At 45.3% G+C, this 20,931-nt stretch overlaps 1 protein-coding gene across 5 annotated transcripts in view; it reads left to right on the forward strand.

The window, feature by feature from the left end:
* Nucleotides 1-210: 210 nt before the first annotated feature.
* Nucleotides 211-20,931, forward strand: part of JARID2 (jumonji and AT-rich interaction domain containing 2) — a 278,177-nt gene continuing 257,456 nt past the window's right edge. Inside the window, exons 1-2 of one of the 5 annotated variants that reach the window (XM_063665836.1) lie at nucleotides 211-342; nucleotides 1,116-1,319. In XM_063665836.1, coding sequence (XP_063521906.1) covers nucleotides 1,275-1,319 — 45 coding nt within the window. In that variant the 5' untranslated portion in view covers nucleotides 211-342; nucleotides 1,116-1,274. Of the gene's footprint in view, nucleotides 343-611; nucleotides 1,320-3,603; nucleotides 3,723-20,931 lie in introns of those variants that run through there. The other 4 variants (XM_063665835.1, XM_054491177.2, XM_054491179.2 and 1 more) reach the window with 4 other exon arrangements.

Raw genomic sequence — 20,931 nt, forward strand, 5'->3', positions numbered from 1 at the left:
GAGGAGGGCCGGCGTGGGGAGTTCCTCGCTCGCGGACCACACGCTCCGCGGGCCAATCCCGAGCCAGCCTCTAGCAGTGTCGCACGCGGGACACGTCCAAGCGTTTGTTGGCACGGCCGGTGAGGGGGAGGGGGCGAGGAGGAGGGAGGGGAGTTGAGTGACAGGCTTTGCGAGGCAGGCTGGGAATTGTAGTTCCCAGCTTCCGTGGCCATAGCCATTTTGTAGTCGGGGGACTACAACTTCCAGAAGATCAAGGGGACCATTCTAAGGTGCCCCGGGAATAGGCGGCTCTCCCCGGGGCTGGGCGTCCTGGGGCACTCCTACCCAGCAGCCCGGCTGCAGGTAGACGCGAAGGCAGTGGCGGGGGCTGGCGTGGGGCGGCCGTGGGGTGAGCGGCAGGCAGGGGAAAGGGGGTGAGGTGGAGCGACGGAGCGTGCCATGCATTGAGCTAGGGCGCTTCTCTCAATTCCACGCCTGGGCTCGGCGTGGGAGCGACGCCCGAGAGCTTGCCTGGGAGGGGTTCGTCGAGGTCGCTCGGGTGTCTGGTTGGCTACGCTGCGGGGGTGCCCTGGACTGGGCCAGGGGCGGTCGGCACCGGGCTAAGCGGGCGCCTGGCGGCTGAGCGGTGGGAGTTTTCGGCTGGCGCTCGGCGGGGAATTATCCGAGGAGCCCTAACTTGTATAAAAGCAGAGTCCATTTAAAGTTGGGCTGGATAGCCTCTCTCTCATTGGTTAGGGGGCTTGGAAAAAAGAGACTCGGCGAGCTCTCGCTGTGGTGCTGCCGCCGCCGCCGCCGCCGCCGCTGGAGTTGACTCTTCTGCTCGCACTGCTGCTGCAGCACAAACGTGACTTCCAACATTTTTTATTTATCTTTCCCTTTTCTTTTCCAAGATGTAACTACGGATCAGACACTAAGGACCTTCACGTTTCGCTGATGTAGTTTTTGGAGGAAAAAGGGGGGGGAGTGAAGGGCGTCGGTTTTTTTTTGTGTGTGTGTGTATGTGTTTCGGGGGAAATTTTCCATTATTAGTGTTTTACTAAAGTGATTTTTTTTTTGTTTGCTTCGTTCGTCTTTGGCTCTTTTTTTTTCCTTCCCAATTTCGGATTTATTTCAAGGCGAATCTGGCTTTGGGGGAAGAGGAAGAAAAGTCGGATTACAAGATCAACCACCACCAACAACAATAAAAACCACCAGGATATTTTTTTGCAAATTTCTGACGGCTTTAAATTCATGAAGCAATTGTCCCCTTTTGCAATCAGCATTTGGATCTCAGAATGAGCAAGGAAAGACCCAAGAGGAATATCATTCAGAAGAAATACGTAAGTGCTCCTAACAACACATCCTTTGACTTGCAGTTTTAAGCAATGGCTGTGAATGTCAAGTTTATAGATAATTCTGCAGCTGAAGGGTTTTAAACACAGCGTCCGATAAGGCTGTTTCTTTCTTTTCTGAAAGAGGGCTTTTCAAGCAAAGTGGTGTCTGCCTAGTTTGGTTGAAAAAACAGACTGGTGTGGAGATGCCTCAAGTGAATAAATTGACCTCGAATGACACAACCATAATCTAGTTTTAGATGAAAGGCAAGGGATTTTGGTGGAGCTTGTGGTGGGGGGGTGGCTGCGGTAATGTAACTAAACTGCATTCTCAAGCGGATTTGGCCCCGTATTGCACTTTGCATGCAAATGAGCCTGTGTTATTATTATTAATGTTATTTGGAAAAATCGTGTAACGCATGTGTGTTGGAAGCCCTTTAAGTTGCGATCGAGGGTCCGATTATGGCGATGTTCTCTTTGCACTGGCACATCAAATTTAATGTCTGTGGTCGTTTTGGCTTATCTGGTTTGCAACATAAACCAGTTGGGAATCATGTTACAGCGAATGCATTTGTTGGGATTGACTTTAATAATGAGGCTGGTTTTGTTTAAAAAATTCATGGTTTCCAGTTGTAGGGGAAAAGGACACACACTATGGCTAATGTTTTTAAGTGTGTACGTGAATGCATATGTAATTATATGTAACTACAAATTATATGTAACTACAAATAATTTCTCCCTGTTAACTGGGCTTCTGAAATTGGGTGATTATTCATAGATTTAAATGGTTTGGAATAGTTAAATTTGTTTTGTGCATAGTACAGATACGTTTTGATTGGCATGGGGAGTGTTTTTGTTTTGTGTGTCGTGGCTTTTTTTTTTTTTTAAGTTTGAGGGGAGGGAGGAAAGGGGGACCGAGGGATTAACCAAATATGCACTCGAGTGATCTGTGATTAGCTGCATGCTTTAAATTAAATAACTCATTTTTTTTTCAAAAAAGGCCAAATGAACATACCTTAGGAATAATGCAACGTAAGAGGAAAGTTTCATTTAAGTTGGGTAGACAAATTGGTGTTAATATTTTCTCTTTTTGATCATTGTGGTGTGTGTAATGAGAGATGACCTTCGGGGCACTGGTTTTGTAAAAAATATATTTAATAGAAAAGCTGAATGCCTCTTCGAGAGAGCTGATCCTTATCTAGACACGTCAACTTCAACTATGAAAGAAATGCAAGGTTAAATAATCAAGCCCAACTTAGAAAGCTGTTCCATAAAGAATTTAAGAATTAAAATACATCCGCATTGCAGAGGGCTGGGTAGAATGCAAAGGACTAGTTTAAACTCGGGCTGTAGAAACTGCACGGAGGCAACCTTGCCTTGGAGCGTGGACGCCTTCCCGGGGCACGTCCGTTTCGGATGCAGCCACAAAGCAAATGGGGTAGAACTTGGACGAGAACCGCACCCCGCCTCCCATTCCGGACCTCATTGAGGTGGAGAGCAGCGTGGGGTGGGTTTTCTTTCTTATTGCGGGCGTTCAGCGGATCGTGTCTCCGAGTCCGGGCGTCCGGCTGCAAGCCCGTGGCTGGCGGCGGCCGCGGGAGGCACGGCACGAGTTAATGCTCCGGGAGCAGAGCCGGTGTTCCCGACGTGCTCGAGCCGGCTGCGAAAGGGACGGCACGCGGGGGTCGCGGCAGGCTGGGCCGGGGCTGGGCGGGCGGGCGCGCGCGCGCGGCCTATAGGGGGCATACTCCGGGCTCTAGGCGGGTGCGCGAGGCGGGCACCGGGCTACCCGGGCCGGCTCGCAGGCGGGCAGGAGGGCGGGTGGAGCGCGGGGGCGGCGCGGCCTGCGGGGCGCGGGGAGGGGAGCGCGCGCGAGGCGGGGGCGGGAGCGGGGGCGGGGGCGTGGGCGTGCCGGGGAGGGGGGGCGCGGCGCACAGCTGCAGCGGGCGCCCCCCACCGCGCACACGGCTGAGCATGGCGGCGGTGGCCCGGCCGGCTTCCAGCGGCCCTGCCTGCGGGCTCCGACGCAGTCTCGAGAGCAACAGGTTAAGCCGGCGAGACGTCAGCGCGCCCCCTCTCCGCCCCCCGGTTCTTCCCCCGCCGCGCGCCGGCGCCCCAGCCCTTCTTCCCTCCCTCCGCCCCCCGCGGCGCTTGGTTCCCCGACGCTCCCGGCCGCGCTCTGTTGTCATTGTGACGTCACAAAGGGACGGGCTCGGGTGGAACCTTCCCCTCCTCCTCCGTGACGTCAAAAGTCGGGCGGGAGGTTCCAGGCGCGGCGGGGCGGCGGGGGGAGGAGGGAGCTGGGCGGGGGCGGGGGCTGCCGCAGAGCCGGGCTGCGGCGTGGGAGGAGGAAGAGGAGGAAGATGCGCTCGGCCTCTGCCTTCCGCTCCGGAGTGTCGCGCTTCCCACCAGGTGAGGGCCGGGGAGCCGTAGGTCCCCAAAGGAGTGCCACTGGACCCTGTTCTGATGCCACTTGGGAAGCGGGGAGCGGGGAGGAGGCGCCTCCTTTCTGCAGGAATGTTTTCACTTCCTCTGTTCCAGGTCTCCTGATGGGTTGCATTACTAGCGTGGTACATGTGTCCCCTCTCCAGTGCTTATGTAAAGAAATGAAAGTATTCAGGGAAAGCTGTGCTTTGTTGGAGGACCGCGTTGTGGATTTGGCCACCTCGTCACTTGAAGTCGTGTTAGGGGTGCTTCAGCAGGATGTGGCCGGATGCCTTTCATGATGATGCTGCACAGCAGCAACTGTTGCTTTTTCTGGAAGCTTTGTGGTACTATGGTGGGGGGGCTTTCCTTTGCTGTGCCGGCTCTGTGCCTACTGAGTGTTATTTTGGGGGGCTGGACCAAAGGAAGATTTGTCATTGATAAATGTACTGAGAAGAGCACAGGACTCCTTTAAGTCTCAAGGTGCTCTGGGCTTAGTTCTTCAGAGCAGGGAAACCAGAGGCTGGCGTTCTGTTTCCTCTTTTGTAAAATGGAAAAATACTTGCCATTGCCACTTAACTAAGTCACTGAAAAGATCATGTGCATAGAAGATGTAAAACAGTATGCCTCTTTATAAGTAAGGTGGCATTATTACTTGAGCTGGTGGAAGGCAGCACGTTTCCCGCAATTGGTCTCAAAAGCCCGGGATGCCTGCTGAGTTGCCATTTAGTTTATTACCTTAGCAAAGCAGAGTTGGGGGTGGGATTGTCGATAGTAGGCTTTGGGAGAAATGATTGTTATGTTTCATAATAAATGATGTCCTTGAGAAACTCATAAATTGCAATGTAATCTTAATTGTGTTGGGCACGACTCCCACTGCAATACCTTAAATAACTGAAAACATTTGCCTTGGAAAGCCCCAATCCACTTGGACAATAAAAACAGTTGCATGTTTTGCTCTACAGATATTTTCTGCCATTTCCATCATTCCACTGCCTGGTTATTCCTAGGGAGAATAACAGATAGGATACTGGGGCTTCACCACTATTTGATCTTTGCTTTATAGCAGATATCAGTTTGAAATAGAAAATCTCTGCCATATGAAGATAGTAATTCATGTAGTTAGCATGAAAACAAATTGCCAGTTTGATTTTCTAGGACAGCTCAAGCAGAATTTGTACCACTAGGCTGTAAGTTTTAAGTATCTAATTTTCTGATTTGAAAGTGTATGATTTAAAAATTGGAAAAAGTTTTTGTTATAAGCTTCAAAAGGATTTACTATAATTACAACTACGTAAAATTACAAAGAAAAAAGTAGAAAGAACACAAAATATATAGTGGTTGGATTTATGAGGTTTTTTGTTTTAAAACTTATTCATCACAAATTGTTCAGTCACGTTATTTTACAGTTGGTGGGGTGGTGGGGAAATTTGCACGTTATTTTTATTGCTGTATTTTTTCTTTCCTGGGGTGTTTACATGGTTTTTCAGTTACTTGTTTCTAGTAGTGGAAAATCTTGCTCTGTGTTACTTAGGTGCAGGGCAGTGGCAGTTTAGCTCCTGTCACTGTACAGGGACAGTACGGAAGGAAGACACAATCAAGTCCAAAGTGTCACTAAAATTTGAAAGAAAAATTATGTCGACAAGTAATCCAACTTGGTTTATTATCTAGGTTGTTATTTTACTGTAGGCTAATATCTAACTCGTGTGTCCCTGTAGGCACTGGCCCAAATAGACAACTAGAATTATTTGGTACTCGGTATGCCTGTTTCCTCATAGTGGGTTAAACCAGCCGCTGTTGCTGGGCTGAAGGCTATTGACGCACTTCCAAGTGCCTTGGAAATAACTCCAGTGTTAATATATACCATACTCCAAAGGTTATTTAAACTTTTCTCCTTCAGAACAAGAAAATCTTTTGGAGTATATAATTGGTGTCTGTTACTTTCAAAGTGGAACTTTTTTTTTTTTTTTTTTCAGAGAAGACACGGGAATGTCATATTAAAAGTGTAGTTCGTTAAAAAACTTGGTGAAGGCCAACCTAGAGAGCATTTGTGTTTTTGTTTCCTTTTTTTTGAGACAGGGTCTTGCTCAGCCGCCCAGGCTGGAGTGCCGTGGTTCCTCACTGCAACCACCGTCTCCCGGGTTCAAGCGATTCTCCTGTCTCAGCCTCCCGAGTAGGTGGGATTACAGGCACCCGCTATCATGCCCGGCTAATTTTTGTATTTTAGTAGAGACAAAGTTTCATTTCACCATATTGGCCCAGCTGGTCTTGAACTCCTGACCTCAGGTGATCTGCCCGCCTCGGCCTCCCAAAGTGCTGGGATTACAGGCGTGAGCCACTGCACCCAGCCAGCTGAACATTTTTAAACTAGTGGTTTGCCCTTGCTAGTGATGGTGTGAGGACTCACACTCCTGACATTGTCTGAATTCTGGCTGCATTGCTCTAATCATCCTGATGTTACTGGTCCACGTCTCCCCCAGGATTACAGTAGTAGCAGCTCTCCTAACCACCTTTTACCTACCCATCCTACTTGCCCTGTTGGCTGCAGGATGTCCTGACTGATACCCCAGGACAAAGGTCCTGGGCAGCTCTGGGATGTACCTCTGTCCCCTTTGGCTTTCACCCAGAAGTCTTGCTAAGTGTCAGTTGTTTGTTCCCAAATCTGGTTATTCCAGTTGGGCTTATTATTGTAATTACAGTTAAGTATTATGTCAACCTTGAAATGAGTGTGAAAAAGAGCATGGTGGCTCATGCCTGTAATCCCAGCACTTTGGGAGGCTGAGGTGGGTGGATCATGAGGTCAGGAGGTCAAGCCCAGCCTGACCAACACGGTGAAACCCCGTCTCTACTAAAAATACAAAAATTACCCGGGCATGGTGGCGCAAGCCTGTAATCCCAGCTACTTGGGAGGCTGAGGCAGCAGAATCACTTGAACCCAGGAGGTGGAGGCTGCAGTGAGCCGCTTGAACCTGGGAGGCGGAGGTTGCAGTGAGCCGAGATCGTGCCAATGCGTTCCAGCCTGGGCAACAGAGTGAGACTCCATTAAAAAAAAAAAAAAAATTGTGGGCCAGACATTTATAAGATTTTTGGGAAAATCTGTAAGGACTGTCCACACACATTGCTTTGCAAGTGATTCCCTTTTAAGAACCAAACTTCAGTTATGCCCAGACTTCCCCAACAAGCAAAACAGCATAATGTGGAACAACAGAACATTCAGAGACAAGCTCAGAAAGAGGACCCATGGCCTCATATCAAAAAAACCGTAATTAAAAGTAGATTTGTCTTTGTCAGTTAATATAAAATGTTAGGGAATATCTTTTTTTAAAAAAATTGTTTCTTATCTAACAAACTTGTTTCCATTAACTAACCAACTTCTGGTTCTTGTCATCTCTGATAAGAGTGCTTCCAACTGTGTTTAGCCTTAATCCCCGAATGCTAAACTGGACTCCCTGTCTGCTTCATGCCATGTAACATGTAAAGTGTGGATCAGTTTAAAGTAGTCCTACTGCGGTGATTGTATTACTTTTGGAGTTAAAATAATTGTGCCATTCACTGAGTGGCAGGGAGTAGAAAGATTAGTAATTTTGCACCTAATTCGTGGAGTTCAGAAGCTTGTATCTTGTAATCTGGCAACTTTAATTATATATTGTTTTACTTATGAGATATTGTGGAAGGTCTGTTCCATTTTAAATCCTTAAGCCTTACCTGTTAATAAAAATGAAACCAAATGAATCTGTTTTTTCATGTGCTCAATTATCTTTTGTTTTTTTTTCCGTCTTCCAGATAACTGTACTCTTTACATCCTGTGACTCCCTAAGACAAGCCTCAATTGCTTTTCCAGGCCTCCAGTCTTTGTTTTTCTGATTCCTTTTGTGCATAAACCTTTTCCATACTTGCCTCACCCTTGCAGACATCTTTTATTCTAGGAGGTGAGAACTCCATGGTATCTGTCTACATTTTTGTAGAATAAGAGTGAGCGAGATTTTATTCTCATTATCCTTCTAGGTTTTAATCTTTCCTGGGAATTCAGACAATCCTATAACCTGCCAGCTTCAGGTTTTTTTAATAAGGATTTTTTTTTTTTTTTTTGAGACGGTGGAGTCACTCTCTGTCACCCAGGCTGGAGTGCAGTGGCGTGGTCTTGGCTCACTACAGCCTCCGGCTCGTGGGTTCAAGCGATTCTCCCGTCTCAGCCTCCCGAGTAGCTGGGACTACCAGCGTGTCCCACCATACCTGGCTCATTTTTGTATTTTTAGTAAAGACGGGGTTTCACTATGTTGGCCAGGCTGGTATTGAACTCCTGACCTCATGATCTGCCCACCTCAGCCTCCCAAAGTGTTGGGATTACAGGTGTGAGCCACCATGCCTGGCCAAATAAGGATTTTTAAAATGCATTTCTGATTCAGAATAAAATTATTAAAAGTGGAGCTGACCTGTCATTTTGCTCTTGGTGGAAGACTTATGTTTCCAGGACTTCCTGTTCCTGTCACTTCTTGCAGGTGGCTTTTGTCTTTCTTGCTCTCTTAGGCTGTAGGAAAGAGCCCATGCAGATTGTTCCAGAGGGCAAAGTCTAGATCATTCCTGCGTGAGCAGCGACTGGCAGCTCGACTACCACTCTGGGTTTCTGGGTTTTTTTTTTACACTTGTACTACAGTTTGTCTTGCCACAGATTTCACTATTGTAAGGGTGCTGCCCACTTCTCCTGGGGCTCTTTTTTCCGTTTGAAGAAATGTCCCAGAAAAGCATGGATTATAGAAAACACCTCCAGATGACGACACAACACCCACTTCTCTTAACGGTATTGTGAAGAGAGGACGCAGTCAATTCTGAAATAACCGCCTACATTGTGAGTTTGTCTGAGAAAAGGGGTTTTTGAGTCCATTTTACAGATGAGAAAAGTAAGGTGAAAAACCAGTCAGATGGTTAGTTTTCTGAATTTGCTCCTCACTTTTGAGTTCAGAGGACATAGAAGTAAAATGAACGATCAGTGGAGCCCCAAAAAGGGGAGAAGAAAAGGTTGTAAAAGGGACTGTTGGCAGCCTTTGGAGAGGCTTTTTGCTTGAGAAAGTTGGAAGGGAAGGCAGTTTTGTCAGAAGTGTCCGTCTCCCCTGCATGTTTGTATTTGTTGTTTTTTGAAGCACCAGTTGGTGGAGCTACCCCCTTATCCCCAGCTGGCTGTCTCCTTGAGTCATCATTGGAAGACTGACATCCCGTGTCCCTTGGGACTGGATGGTTTGTGCTCTTCTAGTTTTACAAATGCCCCCACCACATTCTTGGGTGTATCTGAGGCCCAGCGTGGGCTGCAGTTCTCCAGACTTGCAGGAACTGGTTTGATTTCCCAGGGCTGTTGACTTTTTCTTGTACTTGTATCATTGCCCCTGACTTTGAGGCTTAGGGGACCATGGAGCACTGGGGAAATCATTTGCCCTCAGTCCTCACCAGGGGCTGGGCCATCCATTAAACAAAGGCTGTCCAGATGTGTTAATGAGGCGGTGTGAGTAATGGGAACATTATACATGATTACTTACATAATCATAGGACTGATGCGGGTGTTAGAGAAAGAGGAACCCTACTGGTAGAAGTTCTTGAGAGCTATTCTTGAGAGCTGGTGCTGCCTAAAAGGTCTCAATTGGATTTTAAGTTCTAATTTTGTAAGTCTGTCAAGCTCTACCACCCATGAAGAGGAAGGCCAGTGAACACTGAAATACTATCAACAGCAGTGTTTATTTACCTTGCTCCTAGAAGGTTAACAAAATACATAGCCACAGGGCCAGGCGCGGTGGCTCACGCCCATAATCCCAGCACTTTGGAAGGCCAAGGTGGGCAGATCACTTCAGGTCAGAAGTTCGAGACTAGCCTGGCCAACTTGGTGAAACTCCGTCTCTACTAAAAATGCAAAAAAGTTAGCCAGGCGTGGTGGTGGGCACCTGTAATCCCAGCTACTTGAAAGGCTGAGGCAGGAGAATTACTTGAGGGTGGAGGTTGCAGTGAGGTGAGTGAGATTCTGTCTGGAAAAAAAAAAATTACATAACCACAGTTTTATGCCCCTCCATACTCCCAGTAAGAGTCTTCCGTCATACACATTGGTAAACTGGGAATTCTTTTTGTTTTTTTTTTGAGACGGAGTCTCACTCTGTTGCCAGGCTGGAGTACAGTGGCGTTATCTCATTTTCCTGCCTCATCCTCTCGAGTAGCTGGGACTACAGGCACACACCACCATGCCCAGCTAATTTTTGTATTTTTAGTAGAGACGGGGTTTCACCCTGTTGGCCAGGATGGTCTCTATCTCTTGACCTTGTGATCAGCCCGCCTCAGCCTCCCAAAGTGCTGAGATTACAGGCGTGAGCCACTGCACCTGGCCCAATTAGGAATTCTTTTTTTTTTTTATTGTTTTATTTATTTTTTATTATTTATTTATTTATTTATTAACCAATTAGGAATTCTTAACAGTAACTGCTTTTTTCGGGGGAGGTGAGGAGGAGGAGTGAAAAGGATGGGTTGTGTGACTCTTGTCTACCTGGAGACCTGGTTTACTGGGACAGGAGAATGTGGGAGATCTTTTGACACCCAGCTTATTGATCTCTTAAAATCTGGGTGGTTCTGTCTCCATTATTTCCCAGCCACCATTTTGGTGAGAGCTTGGTCTGAAGTGGTAGTGTATTATCTCTTGGTTCTCTCTCGGTTTCGGCCAGCTGTTAGAGTGCTTGGTGCCTGTGGGGGCAGAAACAGGTGCCAGGAGGAAATGAGAAGGGATTAGGGCTGAGCATGTGTTTCTTGCATTTAGTCCTTCTATAGGTTTGCAGAAGGAGGCTGAGTGAATGCTTATTCTGTTAAGCAGCAGACTTGTGTGCTTTGTGTATATGCCTTATTACTGCTACTAAATGGACCTAAGTAATGAAATGCCTCAGATTTGGACAGGCTTGTGAATATGTGGGGTACCTCTGCAGTAATGGACAAGGTTGGGAATGTGAGCCTAGTTCAAGTTTGGCCTTGTGTTAAACTGGCTATGTGACTCCAGGCAGGCTCTACAACCTCGCTGAGCTATTTCCTCATCTGGACAACTTATTTCATGCACTTCACAGGCTTGTTGCTGGGAGAGGCAGGGGAATTTTTGATGTGAAAGCACTTTGTAAACTGCATACTGCTGCACAAATGCTCAAGGTATTATTACCCAGTTGGAAATCACCAACTGGGAGACATCAGGCCTGCCGGCGGCCTTCCTAGCTGACTCAGATATAAATGAATCAAATGAATTCTGCACTTTGATTCTTAATAAAGCAAGCTGATAGCAAGTAACAGATGCACTTTGGGATACAGAACAAGGCTTTACGGATTAGAAGGTGATGTAGTCACCTTCCACCTCTGTTCTTTTTAGCCAACACTTGACTCCTAAATACACCTGGATGGTGAATTGGAAAGAGGGATAGATTGAGAATTAAGATTGGAGTGGCACTGAATCTGTGCACGAAGATGTTTAAAGGAGACATAGTCCTTGAAATTAAGAATCTGATTATGATGTGATCGCGATTCTTTAGTGGCTCTCTGGTCCTCAGGAACGAATCTAAACCAACTTTGTTCCCAGCATGGCATAAAAAGCCCTTCTTGATGTACTCTGGGCATATCCTGCCACCCATCCACTTCACACATCCGGGGCTTCAGCTGAGCCCAGCATTTTATTCCTCTACTTGCTTGGTGAATGGATTGCCTGAGGAGCCCACCGTGTTTGTCTGAAGCCTGCCACCCTGTTTACCCAGTCTGGCAGAGCCAGGCTCTTTCTCCCTGTTGGCTGGTCTCCTCACACTTTATTTTTAGGTGCTGGCGTTATTTGCTTACATGTCTCTCACCCTATTAACCCCATAAGAGTAGGGGCTGAATTTATGTCATTGTAGGTCAATGTTAATGTCTAATACATAGTATACATTCTAGGAATATTTGAGTTCAAGTTTGGTGGAGTATTTCGAGTACTACTTAGTAGTGGGAGGGAATCGGTATGGATCTAGTGCAAAAAGATAGACTTAACTGATCACAATTTTGGACGCTATAATTTTATAGTTGAGAATTCCTGAGGTTTCTAGTACTGTTATTAAGTGATCTGCTTGTGGTCGCATATTTTATCAGACACAGCTGGGGCATGAAATCCAGACCCTGATACAGTAGAAGGCCCTCTCTGTTACTGCCTTTGGAAATACTTTTCTTTTCAGGGGGATTTTCAGTTATCCATGGTAACTGCAGTAATTGATTCATTTTCATGGAAAAATAAAATCCACGTGTAATCCCCATACCTAATTAAGCCAATAGCATTTTACTGTTGTGCAGATGGCCTTATTTGCTTAATAAGAAGTGATTCAAATCAGACAAGTACTCAAAAGATAGAAATCATTGAAATCACATACTGGACATTCCTCCACTTGTACATACAGTTTTATATATATGGGCCATACTCTTTAAGTGCTGTATTTTTGTTACCTCCTGTTTGCATTTATAACTTGTCATAGTAATCAAAGACAGTGATTTTTAATGGCTTCAAGGCCGTTGGTTGATAGTTACCACCATTTTCTTGACTCATCTCTTCGGGATGGGTTTTTCACAGATTTGGGGCTGTTGTACAAAATGATGCATGCAGCCTGCTTTGCATGTGTCTGTTTGTACTCAACTCTAAATTCTCACTGTGAAATTACTGACTCAGAAGTGCCCGTATTTACGTTTTGATCTTTCCTAGTACATTGCTTTCTTGGAGAGAGGCTATACTAATTTACGGTCCCACAGGTAGTACACGTTAGGCCAGCGGGTTGGTTTGTTTGTTGGCTTTTAAAAACCAATACAGGCATTTGTAACAAGTAGTAAAGATATCGGTTGAGTTTTATTTAAGTTTCTATTTTCTCCCTATGTCCTCTCTCAGGGCATTTAGAACTAAATGAGATAAGATATGTGAAAGCACTTTGTAAAACAAAATTGCTCTAAGAACACAATGTGTTATTAGTCAGAACAGCTCCAGAAGGGAAGGGAAAGGGAGAGCCTTGGGTAATTGTACAATGATGTTCCGTTATATGTATGAAATGCTTTTTGTTGTGAGCACATAGAGATACTTAAGTAATAAAGATGACCCACAATCGCATTGTTTTCATATGTGATCTCAGCCTTGTTGTGAGGTGGGCTTTGTATGTTTACGAAGATCCCTTTGGGCTGTGGCTTGGAAGACTGTTCAGTTAAATACAGCTGGCATTTTTTGGTTGCGTACCATGTTCTGACACTGTGTTGGGAGTTTGAAAATATGACATTGCCCTTGTCTGAGGGGCATTTACAGTTTAGTTGGCAGCAGGGGTGTGAAACAATGGGAGGAGAGCATCTGGCTTTGGAGTCAGACTGAAGTTGAGGATCTCTGCTCTGTCATCTTGGGTAGATCACTTCACCTCTCCAGGTCTCAGTTTCTTCATCTTTGAAAGGGGGAGAATTGTGCCTTCATTATTGGCCTCTGAAGGTCATTTTGTGGGAGGCTGAATCAAATGTTAAAGTGTGAAGTGCTTTATGAACTATGACTGTAGCCGGACGTGGTGGCTCACACCTGTAATCCCAGCACTTTGGGAGGCCAAGGCGGGCGGATCACAAGGTCAGGAGTTTGAGGCCAGCCTGACTAACATGGTGAAAACCTGTCTCTACTGAAAATACAAAAATTAGCCAGGTGTGGTGGCGAGTGCCTGTAATCCCAGCTACTTGGGAGGCTGAGGCAGGAGAATTGCTTGAACCCAGGAGGCAGAGGTTGCAGTGAGCCGAGATTGCGCCACTGCACTCCAGCCTGGGCAACAGAGTAAGATCCTGTCTCAAAACAAAACAAAACAGCATAACACCAACTGTGACTATTTAGACCATGTTATTATAAGTCTTACAGATTCTTGTGGCTGTAATTCTCCAAGTGCAAGATTGAAGAGGAAACTGTTTCTGGGTCATCTGTGCTGATTATAGTATATCCCAGTTGTTCGAGGAAGAGGATAGAAATTCAGATAATAAGGGTGCTTAGCACCTTTCCTTCTCACCAAGGCTTGGTTTTTCTTCCTAACTTATGGAAAAATGCAGTGTGAGTCTCTTTACACCCAGACATATTTTTGGATGGATGGGATTTTTATCTTCCCTCTGCCTTCCCTGGTTTGTGAGGATGAGGGTAGTGTTCACAGTGTGACTAAGAAGCAACATTACTTTTTTGCATACTTTTGAATGAACTACTTTGCCTGCCTTTTATTCTCCAGGCAAGATGTACCCTTAGAGGTGAGGTGGAACCTAACACTTGGTTTTACCTAAATTGCCTCCTTTTCCATTCTTACACTGCCCAGAGCACTAAAGCTCTGTTTATTCTATTTTCAGCTTGTAATAATGTCTTGATGTTGGAGGATGAAAGAGCTGATGTGAATGGAAGGCGTTTAATAAGGAGTCATGGTCTGGAGTCCCAGTCAAATTGGTAGCACATGGTTTTCATCTGCCTTGAAGGGCTTGGTTACGTGGTCTTGCCTTCCCAGAGCTGTGACACCACCAGGCTGGACCCTATACACAATGCCACATCTCCTTCTCAAACTGATGATTTGGAGTGGCCAATGCCACTGGCTTTGAGAGATGCCAAAAGAATGGTGGACTTGGCTTCTTAATCTTTTGAAGATCATAAAATGTTTGCTAGGGCTCACTCATCTGCACTTAGGACAGGGGTTAGATGGGTATGTTGGGGAGATGAGGTTATTTTAGTGGGGTTTTGTTTGTCATTTGGTTTTAACCACTGTTCAGCCTTCTCACTGGGACTCCTAGCTGGTTACATTTTTTTGACGGGCGTTAATTTTATGTATTTGTGTATTTATGCCCCTCATTCTAAAAAAGGATTTAAAGCCACGATGAGCTGTCATTCCAGGAGCAAATAATTTTTACTTAGATCTGACTCAAGTTCACTTTCCAAATGCAAAAAAAGGACAGTCAGATTAAAATGTGGACAGCAGAGTAGTTGTTCATTCATCTCAATGCAGCAGTGTTTGGGCCTGGCAGTGTTTTTGCTTTTGGTTTGAAGTCTTGACCTAAAACTTTAATTAAAGGCAACTTTTGCTAAATAGTATTGGTATTGACATTCTGACAGATCTTTTAATCTGAAAGAATTTTAAAGATGCATGAAAGTAATCCCCAGTGATGATTACATCTTTGAGTGGCAGAGATCAGATTTTTATTTAAATACCAATGCAGTTTATCACTTTTTTCCACAGTGCCGGGGCCAGGGAGGGTCTGGATTTAATAGTGAACTTCTGAACTTGACTTATTTTGAGGGGAGTGATTGGTGGGTGTTACTGCATGATTTAGTGTTCTGTGTCTTTAAAAATGTTTTGAAATACTCATTCTGTATTGTAATCCTCAAAACTACTGTTAGGATTCCAAACCATTGTGGTTTAAACTTAGCTGGAATCTAAAAGGTGGCTGACAGAGGGAAAGGAAACCTCCTTTAAATAAAGAACATATTTGGCTTGCCTAAGTGTCCCAGAGTCTGGGCTCTGGGCATATCTAAGCCATGGGCCAAGTCTCATAGTTGAAGAGGTCGGGAAATACTTGTTTCAAATATAAACACCAGCTCAATATAAACACCATCAATTAGTTCTGCAGAAACTCCTGGTACAAATAAGAACTTGCAAAGCTTCATGTTCAATGGAGTTCTTGTCTGGATGAGATAAGGAGTGCAATACTGCACACTCTTCTGTACTTGTGATAAATCAAAACTCTAATGATGCTATTAAAATGTGTTTTCTTTTGGCCCTGGTAAGCTGGAAAGCATTGGGAGGTGGGGAGGATAGATTTCACTTGGAAATATCTGAAGCTGAAAAGTGGTGGCGTTTTCTTCTTTCTTCTAAATGTACTCCTTGCTCTAATTAAGCGAAGTGATCGCTGTCCCAACACTGACATACTCCAGGATGAAACACATTTTCTACTCAAGTAGCCTTTTTTTCCCTTGCCTTCTTCCATGGGACTTGCTGAAATTGTCATGTTATTTCTTTCCAGAATTTATTGGAGCATTAGGCAAAAGCCTCTTGGGAGTATAAATAATGATGATTATAAAGAACAGTCAGTTTACCAAGGAAGGCCATTATCTTAGACTTGCAAAGCTTTTACAGCCAAACATTGTTTGCTTACAGTTTTTTAATACAAATGAAGACCTTAATGGTAAGAAGAGTCCTATTACTACTCCCTTTGTACATGGAGGTCATCCCAATAAAGAAAGGACGATGTCACTTTGCTCAGGCATTAACAGCTTGTTTTTCAGAACAGGCATTATATACGGTCTATGAAGGCCTTGGATGGTGTTTTTTCTTCTTCTTTTTTTTTTTTTTTGAGACGGAGTCTTGATCTGTGGCCTGGGCTGGAGTGCAGTGGGGCTATCTTGGCTCACTGCAACAACCTCTGCCTCCCAGGTTCAAGCGGTTCTCCTGCCTCAGCCTCCCGAGTAGCTGGGACTACAGGCGTGCGCCACGACGCCCACCTAAATTTTGTATTTTTTGTAGAGACGGGGTTTCACCATGTTAGTTCGCCAGGATGGTCTCCATCTCTTGACCTTGTGATCTGCCCGCCTCGGCCTCCCAAAGTGCTGGGATTACAGGCGTGAGCCACCGCATCCGGCCTGGTGTTTTCTCTTCTAAGGAATGTGGTTTCTGCCATCAACAGCAAGTAATCCTCCTTGCTGAGTGTTAAAAGATTTCTAAAGTTGATAAGGAATACTGAAGTTACTTTTGGACTCCCTACTACGTCCTGCTGTATGTTGTATACCTTATATACAAATTCAGAGATTTTTTTTTTTTTTTTTTTGAGATGGAGCCTTGCTCTGTCACCCAGGCTGTAGTGCAGTGGCGCAATCTTGGCTCACTACGACCTCCACCTGCCCTGTTCAAGCAATTCTGCCTCAGCCTCCCAAGTAGCTGGGACTACAGGCGCGCGCCACCATGCCTGGCTAATTTTTTGTATTTTTAGTAGAGGCGGGGTTTCACCATGCAGGTCAGGCTGGTTTCGAACTCCTGACCTCGTGATCCGCCCGCCTCAGCCTCCCAAAATGCTGGGATTACAGGCGTGAGCCACCGCACCCGGCCCAGGGATGGTTTTGACTTTGTCTGAGTAGGCACTGACATGGAAAAGGTATATATAAATGAAGAATCTCATGTCTTTTTTTTTTTGCCTGTAACTTTTCTTATTTTAAAATTTTTATGGAGGTGGGGTTTCGCTGTGTTTCCTCAGTGGATCTTAAACTCCTGGCCTCAAGTGATCTTCACCCCAGTTCTTCCAGCCTCTGACACCTACGAATCATTTTCTGTCTTTGTGGATTTGCTTATTCTGGATATTCCATATGAATGGAATCATATAATATGTGGACTTTGTGCCTTGTGTCTTTTAAAATTATGTTTCTAAAATTCATGCTGGAGTGTGTATCAGTACTTCATTCCTTTTTGTGGCTGAATAACATTCTATTGTGTGGATGTATCATGCTTTGTGTATCCAGTCATTAGCTGATGGACATTTGAGTTGTTTCTATGGTTTGGCTATTTTTTTTTTTTTTTTTTTTTTTTTTTGAGATGGAGTCTCACTCTGTAGCCCAGGCTGGAGTGCAGTGGCGTGACCTTGGCTCACTGCAACCTCCACTTCCGGGTCCCTGTTCAAGCAATTCTCTTGCCTCAGCCTTCTGAGTAGCTGGGATTACAGGCGTGCACCACCACGCCGGGCTTAATTTTTGTATTATTAGTAGAGATGGGGTTTCACCACATTGGCCAGGCTGGTCTTGAACTCTTTACCTCGTGATCCACCCACCTTGGCCACCCAAAGTGCTGGGATTTACAGGCGTGAGCCACTGCGCCTGGCTCATTTGGCTATTTTGAACAATGCTGCGGTGAACGTTTGTGTGGATTTGTTTGCATTTCTCTTGGAATACCTTGTTAGAAAAGCATGCGTATACACATTACTACTAAGTTTATTTTCTGTCATTAAGTTGTGTTTCAGTTAATGCCACTGAACTGATGTGCTCTGTTCAGCAGAGTCCTGTGCTGTGCCCTTCCCTTCTGGGGCTCTAGCTTGCCCTTTGGGGGGGGGGGTGTGTGTGTGTGGTAGGGGTCCTCATTTTCCTTACTGCCTGACTGTCACTCTCCATGTCACTGTGGGTGGCCAAGAGTGGTCTCATTTCCTCTACCCCTTTGCAAACCGTAAACACTGGTCACACGTGCTTGTGCTGGAATCATATGCTCCAGTGGCTTGATGGTGGGACTTCACATTTCCTGCATTACCTTAGGTTTTGACTTTCTTGTGGTTACCTCTGTCAACATTCTTTGGCAGAGGACTATGGGGAGTAGAATGACCTAGAAATTATCCCTGATTTTCTTGCTCCTTCCAAGCCTACTGAACCAAAAATGGTTTTTATTTTTCTTTGAAAAACTACCCTTCATAATGAACTCCATTAAGAAATAGGAGTTCTTCAAAGGAGGAAGGATGTTACTGTATTCTCTTGATTTCTCTGAAATTACTAGATTTATTTTCCCCAAGTTGGTGTGAAATTGTTGAGATTGGTCCTTACTAGAGTCAGACTTTTTTTTTTTTTTTTTTTTTTTGAGACAGAGTCTCCCTCTGTTGCCCAGGCTGGAGTGCAGTGGCGCGATCTCCGCTCATTGCAACCTCCGCCTTCCGGGTTCAAGTGATTCTCCTGCCTCAGCCTCCAGAGTAGCCAGGATCACAGGCACCCGCCACCACGCCTGGCTAATTTTTGTATTTTTAGTAGAGACAGGGTTTCACCATGTTGGCCAGGCTGGTCTCGAACTCCTGACCTCAGGTGATCTGCCTGCCTCGGCCTCCCAAAATGCTGGGATTATAGGCGTGAGCCACCGTGCCTGGCCGGCAATTTTTATTTTTTAGATACAGTGTCTCGCTGTATTACCCAAACTGGAGTGCCGTGACATGAACACAGCTCACTGTAGCCTCAACCTCCCTGGGCTCAAGCGATCCTCCTACCTCAGCCTCCCAAGTAGCTGGGACTAGAGCTGCGCTTCACCACGCCTGGCTAATTTAAGGCAATTTTTAATTGTTAGAAAAACTGTAAGGCAACATAAGAGAAGTGGATGGTGGGGACTGCAAATGTCACGTGGCCTAGAGGTGTTGAGAAGCATTTTGTGAAGCACATGTCTTGGTGTGGGTGTCTTTGCCTTCCTAGAACTTTCTGGTGATAAGAATCCTGTAAACACCAGTGTGTCCGTCAGTATTTGGAATCTTGTTTATTACATAGTGCTCAGGTTCATTGTCAAAAAATTCTTTACTAATGCTATTAATCAGTATTTGGAATCTTACTTATTTCATAGCGCTCAAGGTCATTGTCAAAAAATTCTTTACTAATGGTATTAATCATGCTTCTCACACTCCAGTTTTTCTGGTATGGCTTTCTGTTCCAATTTGACTCCTGTGCTCAGGTCATTAGTTTGGCTTACTAACAGGAGCCCTGACAGCTATATTCAATATTTTTCTCTGCAGTGGCCAAGTAGCAAAGAGTTTACTAGTTTAGACACCCACCTCAGTTTAGAAGGGAGATGTGAGTGCGTGCGTGTGTGTGTGTGTGTGTGTGAGAGAGAGAGAGAGAGAATATCTAAGAAGGAGTTAATATTTTAAACTTTGCATTGTTTAACTGGAAATCTGTGTTCTGCCGGGCTGCTTTTGTGTGGTGTACCTATAACCTATACACATACTTGTGCCTTTCAAAAGCTAACACCACATCCCTCCTACTAAAATTGCTTATTAGAGCTAATTTTAAGAATTGAGTTAGAACTGCCCTATAATGTAATGCAGAATATTTCCCAATAATGCCTGGGTTAACAATGATAGTCTTGCTGTATTGTGCAAAAAAGGCTTCTGTTCAGACCCAGCTGGGTTTCAGGCTTAATTCATTGCTCTATGGTGGGATCACCACAGCTGCTGTGGGGCCTTTACAAATGCAAAAAAGCTGTCAGTGTTTGTTTCATCAGCTGCATAAGTGATGAGGCCAAGTTGAGGAATCCATTCCAGTGCGCAGTGTGCAGGCTGTAGCTATTATTGTTTACAGAATTAGTGTGTTGGAGCTTTAAAATAGTTGGCACATCGTCTGCCCTTTAAAAGCACAAGACTAAGGAATGAGACCAGTTGGTTGTCCTTGTAATGTTGGCCGGATCCAGCCCAGCCCTTGTCTTTTAACAGCTACTGCTCCGGGCTATGCTGTGGGACTTGGCTACTCTTTGGAGGAAGAGGAGGTGCTTGCTGAATTCTTGTCTCTGTGGTTCTGCATCCCAAACTTAGGTTTGCATTAAAAAACAAAAAACAAAAAACCCAAACCATGCAGTCATTTAGAGTTCCATAAGTGTAATTGAGATTTAAAGCCTTAATCATCCTCCCAGCCCCAAATAGGTATAGGACTGTCAGCTGGGATTTCAAATATCTGTGCAGTAACATTCCAGATTTGGCTCTGTGAGATTTATTTTGTGAAGTGATACTGCTTTGGGACTTGCCCTCATCTCTCCTCGTGGGTACAGAAGTTAAGGCTACTTCTTGGCTGGCAGCCAAGAAGCCAGGAAAGCCCCATTGGACAGGTCACTTTCCAGGCAATTAAGGAGTATTCTGCAGGGCTCTCCGTGAATGCTGTTTTAACAGTGCAAGGTGACCCTTTTCCCCAGGGACCTGATGAGCTCGGGCAGCATGTTCACTTGCTTTTGGACTGGGCAAGCAGGAATCTGGCACCAGTGTCATGGTCATTCACAGGATAGTGTGGGATTGTCCCAGCCCCTCCTTCATTTTAACCTCATTTACATTCAGACCCCTTCTCCGCTCAGGGGTCTCTGCCTCATGGAAACTGGAGGGCATGGGTGGTGGCTGGTCTGTTACGGTTTTGAAAGTGGAGCTCATCAGGTCTCCTAGCCAACGGGGGTGAATAATTGTGCTTCCTTCCTCCCAGCTGGAAAAGGTCCCAAAGTGCTCTCTCATATTCATAAAAGAGATGGCACGAGGCTTAGTGTCTCCAAATTAAAGGTCAATACTGATCAGCTTTCTCTCAAAGAACTGTCACATATGCTCTCCTGGAGTCATTTGTGTCTTCTCATTTTACTTTAGGAAGCCTCTGGAGCCCAGGAGGACAAGTGTGTCCAATGAATCTCCTGTGGTGTTGGTACTGATTAAGCAGAGTTTGGGGATCCTTGTA

Source organism: Pongo pygmaeus, chromosome 5 (genome assembly GCF_028885625.2).
Source record: "Pongo pygmaeus isolate AG05252 chromosome 5, NHGRI_mPonPyg2-v2.0_pri, whole genome shotgun sequence".
NCBI lineage: Eukaryota > Metazoa > Chordata > Mammalia > Primates > Hominidae > Pongo > Pongo pygmaeus.